Source organism: Gorilla gorilla, chromosome 6, assembly GCF_029281585.2.
Source record: "Gorilla gorilla gorilla isolate KB3781 chromosome 6, NHGRI_mGorGor1-v2.1_pri, whole genome shotgun sequence".
Classification (NCBI taxonomy): Eukaryota; Metazoa; Chordata; class Mammalia; order Primates; family Hominidae; genus Gorilla; species Gorilla gorilla.
The window spans coordinates 140,559,664-140,571,196 of NC_073230.2; the positions used below are offsets into that span (position 1 = coordinate 140,559,664).

At 36.3% G+C, this 11,533-nt stretch overlaps 1 protein-coding gene across 6 annotated transcripts in view; it reads left to right on the plus strand.

Annotated features, from left to right (window-relative positions):
• Positions 1-11,111, plus strand: part of MKLN1 (muskelin 1) — a 376,139-nt gene extending 365,028 nt beyond the window's left edge. For all 6 annotated transcript variants that reach the window (XM_031012932.3, XM_055392285.2, XM_031012931.3 and 3 more), the window contains 2 exons: positions 1,787-1,841; positions 10,753-11,111. In XM_031012932.3, coding sequence (XP_030868792.1) covers positions 1,787-1,841; positions 10,753-10,874 — 177 coding nt within the window. In that variant the 3' untranslated portion in view covers positions 10,875-11,111. The remainder of the gene's footprint in view (positions 1-1,786; positions 1,842-10,752) is intronic.
• Positions 11,112-11,533: the final 422 nt, after the last annotated feature.

The window sequence follows — 11,533 nt, forward strand, 5'->3', positions numbered from 1 at the left end:
CCACAGTAATCAAGACAGTGTGGTACTGGCTTAAGGATAGACAAATGGATCAGTACAACAGAATAGGGTCCAGAAGTAGACCCATACGTATGTGGTCAGTTGTTTTTTGACCAGGGTACCAAGTCCAACGGGGAAAAGAAAGTTTTTAACAAATGATACTGAATAACTGGATATCTCAAACCTTTCTCACTGTTTACTGAAACATTAATTTAAGATTGATTACAGGTCTAAATATAAAATCCAGAAGAATAAGGCTTTGAGAAGAAAACATAGGAGATTATCTTCACAACATTGGGATAGGTAAAGATTTCTTGGACATGAACTAAAGGCAGTAATCATCGAAGAAAAATCTGGATAAATTGGACTTCAAAAAAGTTAAAATTTCTGCTCATTAAAGGACTTTTAAAAACATAAATAGACATTGCCAGGTTCAGTGGCTCACACCAGTAATCCCAGCATTTTAGGAGGCCTAGGAGGAAGGATTGCTTGATACCAGGAGATTGAGACCAGCCTGGGCAACATGTGAGACCTCGTCTCTACCAAAAAAAAAAAAAAAAAAAGTCAAAAAATGAGGCAGGAGGATTGCTTGAGTCCAAGAGGTTGAGGCTGCAGTGAGCCATGATCACGCCACTGCACTCCCACCTGGGTGACAGAGCGAGACCCTGCCTCAGAAAATAAATAAATAGACAAGCCACATACTAAACAATCTTTGCAATAGATATATCTGACAGAGGACTGATACCCAGAATATATAAAGAACTTCTATACGTTTTTAAATTTTTCTTTTTATCCCCCCTTTTCATAACTCTTGCTTAGATAAATACCTATGGAATATTTGTACAATTTCTGATCTTCAAAGGACCATTAATCAGGGCTTACAAATGTTGGTATGATTTAATATCTGAAATGTTAAAGGCTGCAAGCATAGATGTGAAATATATCCTGAGGACTTGGTGATATTAACTGCTCAAGTCTTGGGAAGTGCCAAGTAACTCCATTGAGGAGTTTGTCTGCTCTAATTCATTCCTTTAACTGGCCTCTTTTCCTGCATTCTCATTCAAGATAAATATAAATAGTTCTCCAGATTTTTTATTTTGTGCCTATTTGTTAAATTGCTAATGTTGCAATAGTTTTGTCTTACTCTGTTTCTTCATTGTTCAATTACATTGTCTGTTTTAAACTAACTTTAACTGACAGCCTGGAAATCTAAGCAACATTTACAACATTATGTCCATTAAAAAAGGTCTTTGGGTTTTAACAATATAATTATATATAATTGTGGAATCTCAATCTAAGTTGTAATTTAGGAATGGTCTATACATGCTTTTTTTCTCAGATTTTGATTTACACAGCTGAGACATCAGGTATTTTACAGTGGCTTACATTTATTTTTGAGATGAGAATGCATATATGCTAAAAATTCAGTAACAGGACCCAGGGCACCAATCTGTTCATATGTGTTAGATTCAAATGACAGTTTTCTTTTTTATTTTGTTGTGCTGTTGTTCCTTAATAAGTACATACTTTAATACATTTTTAAAATAAAATAATTCCAGGACATGGCCCAGTACTTTAGAAAATGATAATAGCAGCCTAATAGAAAAGTCGTTATATTCTGTAATCTGAATGTGTTCTTGCCACTATTTGGTGAATAGACCTATGTCACACATATGCAGAAATACGTAGTTGCTGATAAATGGTCAAAGTTATAGAAGGCTATTTTCCTTCAGTGCACTTAGCCAGCTAATTTGCTGCTTCTTTTTTTTTTTTTTTTTTTTTTAAACAGTTTCAGCTCCTGGCATCAGCTCTATTCAAATCTGGTTCAGATTTTACAGCTCTGGGTAAGTATTGCAGTATAATTTATCCAGCTAGATGCCCTAGCATTTGGAAGGTTGGATTTTGGTTTCTTTTATGTGAAACATCAGGTGAGATGTTTCAGTCAAATAGATGAGCAAATGAAGTTTCAAGGTATCATGCAAAATTTCTAATAACCTGCTACAAAGTTGCTTTGAGGTATCATTTTGCAGTTCAGTTTGCAATGACTATTATACCAATTGCTGTGTTAGTATGCAAACAGATAGCAATAGAAACACAGTCAAAATAAATTAATTTGTATAGCACTGCCTTGGAATGCAGGCTGTTTTACTGATATACACTATGAGATAATACTTGTTGATTAAATAGTTTTTCCTCTCAGTTCGTTCTTTGTGGAATTGTGTGTCGTCAAGAGAATAGCGATGGGGTAGGCAATGTTTTGGGAGCACAGAAGATAGATTATCTCTTTCCTAAAAATGGGAGTTTTGTTATCTTAATTGTTCAAGATAACTTCTGGTTGAAACTCAAGTTTTTCTCAAACGCTTTAGTCTTAATTTAGTAATACTCTCATTTAGTATTAATGAATTATTAACTAGACTGTAGGCCGGGCACAGTGGCTCACACCTATAATCGTAGCACTTTGGGATGCTGATGTTTGAGCCCACCAGGAGTTTGAGCCAAGCCTGGGCAACATAGTAAGACCTCATCTCTACAAAAAAAATTTTTAAATTAGCCAGGTGTAGTGGTGTGCGCCCATAGTCCTAGCTACCTAGGAGGTTGAAGTGGGAGGATCACTTGAGCCCAGGAGGTAGAGGCTGCAGTCAGCCAAGATCATGCCACTGCACTCCAGCCTGGGTGACAGAGAGAAAGACTGTCTTTAAAAATAAAAAATAGGCCGGGCGTGGTGGCTCACGCCTGTAATCCCAGCACTTTGGGAGGCCGAGGCAGGAGGATCACGAGGTCAGGAGATCGAGACCATCCTGGCTAACACAGTGAAACCCCATCTCTACTAAAAATACCAAAAAATTAGCAGGGTGTGGTGGCGGGCGCCTGTAGTCCCAGCTACTCAGGAGGCTGAGGCAGGAGAATGGCGGTAACCCAGGAGGCAGAGCTCGCAGTGAGCCGAGATTGCGCCACTGCACTCCAGCCTGGGCGACAGAGTGAGACTCCGTCTCAAAAAATAATAATAATAAATTTAAATAAATAAATAAATAAATCAGCCGGGCATGGTGGCTCACGCCTGTAATCCCAACTACTCGGGAGGCTGAGGCAGAATTGCTTGAACCCAGGAGGGGGAGGTTGCAGTGAGCCAAGATCGTGCCATTGCACTCCAGCCTGGGCAACAGAGGAAGACTCCATCTCAAAAAAAAAAAATATCAAGACTGTAATAAAGTGGGTAGTCTCTAGAACCCAGACCTTTACTTGGGTGAATTTTCAAGGGCATTTTCATCAGGATAACTTATGGTAGCTTCATTTTTTACCAAGATAATCGTCTTGAAGTATGAAAATTCCCAGCTTTCCTCTGGTCAGTGAATGCATATTAATCCCATTGATGCTGGTGCAGTTATTATTTGCCTTAGAGTTGAGCAATAGTATTGAAATTTTCCATTGTATGTAATATAAATACTGTTTTTTATGTTTGGAATAAAATAACACTTTGGGATATCAATTTAGTTTCTTCATTATTTGACCTTTTATCTCTTGAAAGTGAACTGTACCTCAAAGAAAAAAGAGTATATATAATTCTGGTGCTTTTCACTGGGATGAAAAAATAGAGGTGTTCTTGAGGTCTTGCCCTTTATCCATAGCGAGTGATTGAGGCTTCTCGACTGATCAAGGCAACTCCAGTCCTAAGTTCTAACTCCAGAATATGTAGGATTCCTCAGGACTAGACTGAGCAGACTGCTATAAACATGACTCCAGAAGGTTCTCCTAAGAATTTAGATAATGATTTACCACTATTCATACACTCGAGTTGAAGTCCTTAGGCTACTAGAAATCCCCACTCTGTGAGCTGGAGAACCTAGGTGTAAACATTATTTTGGAAAGTTCATGCCCTTCTGAATTCTAGCATTTGAAACAGATGTACTGATACATGAATTGGGGGTCTGGCATATATTCTGTTTGAATGATTATGTGCCTTATGTCTGATACCACAGCCCAGGCCCATTATTTTATTTATTAGTGCACAGCGCTAAACTATCTCTAACTGACTTATTTTTAGCCTTTAGAACAAGAATTTCTTGGCAGCAATTTAAATATATCAATTAGGGTGGTGTCAGCAAATATTTTACCTTCAGCTTAACTCCTTTCTTTTGACTCTGACCTATTCACTGCCAACTAATATATTTTGTCAGGAATAGTTTGTTTTATTTGGATTCTAAACAAACCTCAGATATACTGAGAACAATACAAACACAAAAAGAGAAAAATACAAGCAGGGGAAATTCCTGTGGGATGTTGTTTCCTGTCTTGTCTGAGGGGAGGTATTATATAGCCTAGTGATTAGGAGGTTGGAATGTGAGATGGTGGTTGAGAGTCAGGATCTCTTTTAAAAGTGATCTTGAGCAAGTTATTTAAACTTTCTAATTATCAGTTTCTTTATCTGTAAAATGGAGGTAATGGGAATACTTACCTCAAATTGCTGAGAGAATTAAATGAAATAATTCTCCAAGATACTTAGCACGGTAAAGCAGTAAATGCTCCATTCAGGGTACCATTACTATTGATTGACTGCCTTAAAAATTTAATCTTCTTGCCAGGTGCGATAACTCATGCTTGTAATCTCAACACTTTTGGAGGCCGAGGTGAGATGATCATCTTGAGCTAGAGAGTTCAAGATTAACCAGAGTAACATAGCAGGATCTTGTCTCTATTTTTTTAAAAAAGTCACCTTTGTAACACTGGTGAATTTGGATAAGGAGCAAATTCAGATTGTATGCTAATTTTAATAATGAGAAATTTGATTTAGTATTTATAAACAAGAAGTACTTTTCATAAGGTTTCATGCCTATTTAGAGTTCCTGGTTCTTGTTCTTATTAATTTTCTGTCAGACTGTTCTATCTTTGTGCCAATTAGAATAGAAATAAAATGGGTTATTTACTGTACCTTTCATTGTATAAATGAATATTTCATTTTCTAAGGTCTGCAAAAAAAAAAAAACCTCAGCCAAACTTTCTGAATGACTTCCTCCAGAAATAATCCAATTTATGTTCATCCCTTAGTGAGAATTAAATAAAAGTATTAATATTGTATGTAATATTTTAAAGAATCAGAAAGATAGAAGGTGACATTATCTTAGTTTTGGAAAAATGAGTGACCTCGGAGAAAATCTCCGAGGATCTTGATTTTAGAGCTTCTGGTGGCTATAGGCACTTTTAAGGTTGAACTCAGTCACTTTGCTAAGTTTAAGAGCTATATCTTATTTCTAGAAAGTATGAATTGGAGCAATTAAACTTATTTTCAGCAGGGTATGTGACAAGTAGGAAAAATCTGGTCTGTAAAGCATGTTGCCTATTTATTTATTTATTCATTCATTCATTCATTCAGACAGGATCTTGCTCTGATGCTTAGGCTGGAGTGCAGTGGTGCAGTCATGGCTCACTGCAACCTGGACTTCCTGGGCTCAAGCAATCCTTCTGCCTCAGCCTCCCGAGTAGCTGGGACTGCTGGCATGCACAACCATGCTGAGCTAATTTTTTTTTCCTTTTTTACATTTTTTTTAGAGATGAGATCTCACTGTATTGCCCAGGTTTGTCCTTTTTTGGTCCTCACAACTCTTTTTAGAAGTTTACAGTCCAAATATAAAGTTTAGTGTTAGAAATAAGAAGTGTACATTTAATAATGTGTATGCTAGGAAAAAAATGAGAATTCATGTTATTTCTCCTTTACCACAAGTAGGAAAATCCAGCTACGTGTAGGATGTTAAGTTAAAAGTATATTCCTAGCCAGGCATGGTGGTGTGAGATGGAAGAATCTCTTGAGCCCAGGAGTTTGAATCCAGCCTGGGCAATGTAGCAAGACTCCATCTCTAAAAACAAAAAATTACTCCTAATAGGTCACTTTCTTTTTAGAGCAGTCATTGTCATCAGTCATACTACTAGTGATATGCTGATAGCTAATTAATATTTATTGAGCACTTACTATGGGGCCAAGTGCTCTTCTAAGCACTTTGCATGTCTTAACTCATGATTATCCCCACAGTAGCCCTATGAAGTAGCTACTGTATGATCCCCTTTTGTATATGAAGAAACTAGGGTACAGAGAGGCTAAACTAACTTGCCCAGGCATAGTGCTAGTGAATGGCAAATCCAGGATTAAAACCCTGTCAGTATGGCTTCAGAGCGCCTTTTCTAAACCACTGAATGTGCTACCTCTCACTGAGCTTTACCAGTTTCCACTGCTCAAATGGTTACTCCCTCTTTCCATTTTACTTTATTTATGAAAATAAAGTAAGATAAACATAGTGATTAGGAGCATGAGGTTTAGAATCAATATCACCTTTTTGTCCTAGCAGTGCCATTTAAGTAGTTGTGGTACTGTTGATGAGTCTCCTAGATCCCCACCCCTTTTTAATTTATTTTTAGAAAAAAACATTGATTACATATAAAGCTTAGAATTCTCCTTAAACAACTTTCCTCAATCTCTGTATTTTACCCTCAAGTATAATCACTTATACGTAATACATCTTTACACACACACAACCATATACACAGACATAGATGCAGTTGGTTCTCATTATTCAAAGAGTACAGAGTTAGGTTCCTACAAGCCTCTGGTCACAACATTTTGTCTACTGATTAATATATAACCACGTGTTATGTGTGTTTCTGTTTAAAGATTCCTCATTTAATATATATTGTTGATTCACTAACATTAAATTCATGGTCAACATCACTCTAACTCATACCTGAACCAAGCTTATCTAACGTGCATATTTTTCCCCATAAGGCCTTTTTGCACTTAGGAATGCCAGACAGCACTTTTGCACTACATTTGGGGGCCATTTTAAACAGTGAAGCCCCCAAAAACACAAAAATGTGGCACCAAACAGATGGTGAAAGGGCTGTTGTGGATAGTAAGAGCTGAAACTAGAAAGCAGCAGAGATCACAGAGTTCAGCTTCAGCTGGGGACATGTGCATATGGTAACTCAAATATTTTGCCACTTTGCACATGTCTGCAATGACCACAGAAATACCACAAGTATTGGTTTGGGGGTTACAAATGAATTTTAGCAAACAGGCAAATTCACAAATATGGAATCTGTAAATGATCAAGATCAACTGTATATACGCATGCATACACCCATATAAATATATAGGTTTGTATGGGCTGTTTTAATTTATTATATAATGTAAAAACATATTCTGCAGCATAGTTTTTTTAAGTTAATGATGTGGCTTGTAGACGTTTTTATGAAGCTACACTAGATCAGTTGTATTCTTATGAAGTGATACATAATTATTCATAATAGGGATCTACCATAATTTAACCATTCGTCTAATGATAGTGTAAGTTTCAATTTCCTTATATAGGTAAATAGTAAATAAAAATAAAAGATGTGCCTTTGAGAGTTAAATGAGCTTAGTACATTGCCCTACAACTTAAGCACTTAATGAGTGTGAGTTAATAAAAATTAAAGGGCTTTGGAGTCAGACAGACATGGGTTCCACATTCCATCTCTTCCCTCCCTAGCTGTGAGACTTCATTGAATTACTGAATCTCTTTCTGTGTAAAAGAGGTAGATGAAGAACAAAAATAGTAATAACTTTAAGATTATTGAATCTCTCTAAGTCATCTCATCTGAAACTGGAGATTATAATACTTCATTGTTTGTGTGACAATGAAATGTAATCATACCTAAAGTACCTACCACACAGGAACTCAGTGTTTTTTCCTTCTTAGATAATTTGATCTCAAGAAAGTGGTGTTACTTTATTAAGAGTAGCATTACAGAATCAATATCTTCTTTTAAAAATATAACACGGCATTGTACTTCTACATACTCAGAACATAAGAGAAAGAACTAAGCCATTTTAGTACAGTGCTTAGACTGTATACTTTCAGTGAGGTATGGTCTACAAACAATAAAAGCAAAGAAATGTTGAGTTTGGTTGGTAGTGGTACATATATAGCAAATCTAGAACTCTTATGTATTTTAAGTTGAGCAAATGAGTACATATGATGTTGCTGGGAGTCAGGGTTTTCTTGGTGGAAGAAAGGAGATATGGAATGGAATAAGAGAAGGAAGAATCCTCTGGGGCTTTAAGAAATTAGAATTAACAATAAAAGCATGAACTATAATAGTCTAAAAAAAGTATGCATATGATAGGCATATATGCATAGGCCTAGAAACAATGACACCCTGGCAATTAGCACAGCTGTTCTTGCTTGGTTTTTAAATACTAGTCACAGCTAAAAGAAAGTAGGACTCCAGAGCTGTGTAAAGATGTATTTGGATATATACCAGAAAGTAAGGAAGTACCCCAAAATTAATGGGTACATTTCAAAAAGACACAGAAGCCAGCTCAAAAAGGCTCTCACTGGTCAAATCTAGGACAATATGAGTATCAGAATGAATGATGACAGTAATGAGTATAACATTGAGCAAGAGGAGAATCCCTGAGTACACAGTGATGCGAACAAATAAGTAAAATGGGAGGAGGGGAAGAAACAGCTCTTCTTTACAATAGAATGTCAACAACTGTAGAAGGAGTCGTAGAGTTAGAAAATCACCATCATATAACTGATAATTGTTTTAGCAAGAATCATCAATGATTGCTAAATTATTGGATGCAGGGCTGTGGGAGAACAGGATATTTACACTGTCTCAAACTATCTCCCTATCAATAGTTTATTAATTACAAAGGTAGAAAAGAACACCTTTACCTTGGAGAAACTTGGCATATACCAACTTAAGTAGATGATCAAAGTTAACATAATCAGTATTGGGATAAACTGATACCACGTGCCTTCTGAGGTGATGCACTGAGGACACACAATATCACTTCTGTAGCATTCTTGCCAAAACTGCATAAACTGAATCTGATCATGAAGAAACAATCAGGCAACCCAAATTCAACACATTCCACTCATAAGTGTTCTGTACTCTTCAAAAATATTCATTAAAGTCAAAGAGAGGCTGAGGAACTATTTCAAACTCAGGAGACTTGGAAACTAAATGCAGTGTGATCTTGGTTTGGATTTTAGATTAGTAGGAAACATGACTGTAAAAAAGTGACTGAAAAATAACTGGTATTATTGGGACATCAATGTTAAATTTCATGAATTTAATATATATTGGTTATGTAAGTTAATGTTCTTGTTCTTAGCTGAAATTAGTTTGAGCATATAGGGGGCAAAGCTGTCTAAAACTCCCTAATAGTTCTGCAAAAAGATTTTCAGTGGGGTACACACATGGAGAGAGACAGAGAGAGAGAGAGAGAGAACATATTTGATGAAACATTAATTGATGAGATGAATCTAAGTGAAGGCTATATGGGGTGTTCATTGCACAATTCTTGAAACTTTTCTGTGGGTTTGAAATTTTTCAAAATAAAAAGTTGAAAAAGAAGGAATTTGGAAATTTCAAAAAAAAAAAGCATAAAATAGGAAGACTCTAATCTCACCGTTCAGAGATAACCTTTGTTAATATTTTGGAGTATTTCTTTCCATTCATTTCCATGATCCGATAGTGGGCTTTGTTAAACTCAAGCTCATCTCAAGTAAACATTCTCCCTCAAACTTAAAACAATATATTTTTAAAAAATAAAAAGGAATGTGCTGTTCTTGAGGTATTGTTTATTTTCCTTCCAGGAAACTGGTATCCTTGGCAATGTTATGGTCTATTCCTGTTCTTTTACAAGACTAAAACAGGTTGGACCTAAAATGGTACTCTAGGTTGAATGAAAAGCAGTCTGATCTGAAGTCGCTTTCACTGAACACCATGGCATATATAACTCTTGATGGCTCTGTTTCTGTTTCTCATGGCATTTAGCAGCGCTCTCATGTCTCAGCTATTTCAGGGATAGGGGAAATTATTTATTTTATTTTATCACTTAAATATCTCATTTGTATGTAAGAAATCTGAAGCAGCTGAGATAAACCAATTGATGAAGACAGCATCTCACTGAATGTTCCTTTAGCTGGAATGAACTTGATAATTGAATGTTTATTAGAGGTTAAGGGAAAAATCCTTTAGATTAACAATCCCTACCTTTTAAAAATGTCATATGCTTTCTAATATGTATCAGGATGAAAGTAGTTCATTGTCTTATTCCTCACATAATGTGTGCCTAGCATAGGGCCTGGTACATAGTAGCATAAAGGTGTAGTGTTATGTGCAGATACCATTCTACATATTGTACATGTATCTCCCTCAGTCGTCTCTGTTATCACTCAGTTCCCTGAGACTACTTCCAGCTGTCTCAGAGACATTAATGATTTTAGACTAATTTCTAAAGACCTCTTTCATTTTGATTTTATTATATTTTTGTTACTAAAAAACTTTTTTAGTGGTTCAGAAGCATTAACAAGTCAGAAAAGACAAGTGGAATTTCCTCAGTGGACCAGCAGAGAAAAGACCTTATAAGGAAAAAAAGAGAGATCAGTATTATTTGTAACTAAAGTGCCAGTCCTTCTGCTAGATGCTTTTCATGTAACTACATTTAATCTGCACAATAACTGTATGAAGTAAACAGGATTATCACATACTTACAGCTGAGGAAGCAAAGTCTGAAAGCCAGAAAGTCTGACTAATTTATCTAAGATCACACCACAGCCAGGTAGTAGAACTGGGGTCAGATCAGTAGTGTCTGCCTGGTTTTGAAGCCTGATTTGATTTCTCCATTATAAAATACATTGCTGCTGGTCTCAACTAGTTTTTCTGTTACATGTTTTAAACACAATGGATGTTTCTTTGTATCTTCTTTACCAGGCTTTTCTGATGTGGATCACACCTATGCTCAAAGAACTCAGCTCTTTGACACCTTAGTAAATTTCTTCCCTGACAGCATGACTCCTCCTAAAGGCAACCTGGTAGACCTCATCACACTGTAACTGAAGAGTCACTGGACACAGAAATGGAAAACAGGAGTCGATTTTCCGTCTTTTGGATTGCAGCTCCACTGACTGACAGTAAAGCTGCAGTGATTGAGGACTACACCAGAGTTCTGAAGGGATCTTAACCATCACAAGTTTTTACCCTCTTCCTTCATGCCTGACCTCAACCCCGCTCTCCTCATCCTATTCCTAAATTAGGCTAATAAAGTGAAATTGGTATACTTTCCAGTTAAATATATATATATATTTTTTCTTACTTTATCTTTTAAGAATTAATGAGTATAAAAGAAAAATTAGGCAGTTTACCCTTTTCAGATTTTTCTTTCTTTTTTTTTTAATTGGGGGAAATAAGCACTATTAACAGATTCAGCACTACAAGTATTTTGAATGTTGTTGCTGTTGGTCATTTGGCCTGCCTTTTCCCTTCCCATTTCACTTTGCCTCCCATCACACAACTGCGTGTAAATGGTGTCACTTGTTCACCTCTTTACTTCATTCTTAACAAGTGTATAGTTCTCTAGGACAGTTGATGTATGTTAAGGTGATATCTGTGTCTGTATTGACTTGTCTTGTGTTACATTAAACAGTAGGCAGAACTGAGGTCTCAAGTTTGCACTCTTGGCCATAGAACTAAAAATGAAACCTGAGATTGACCC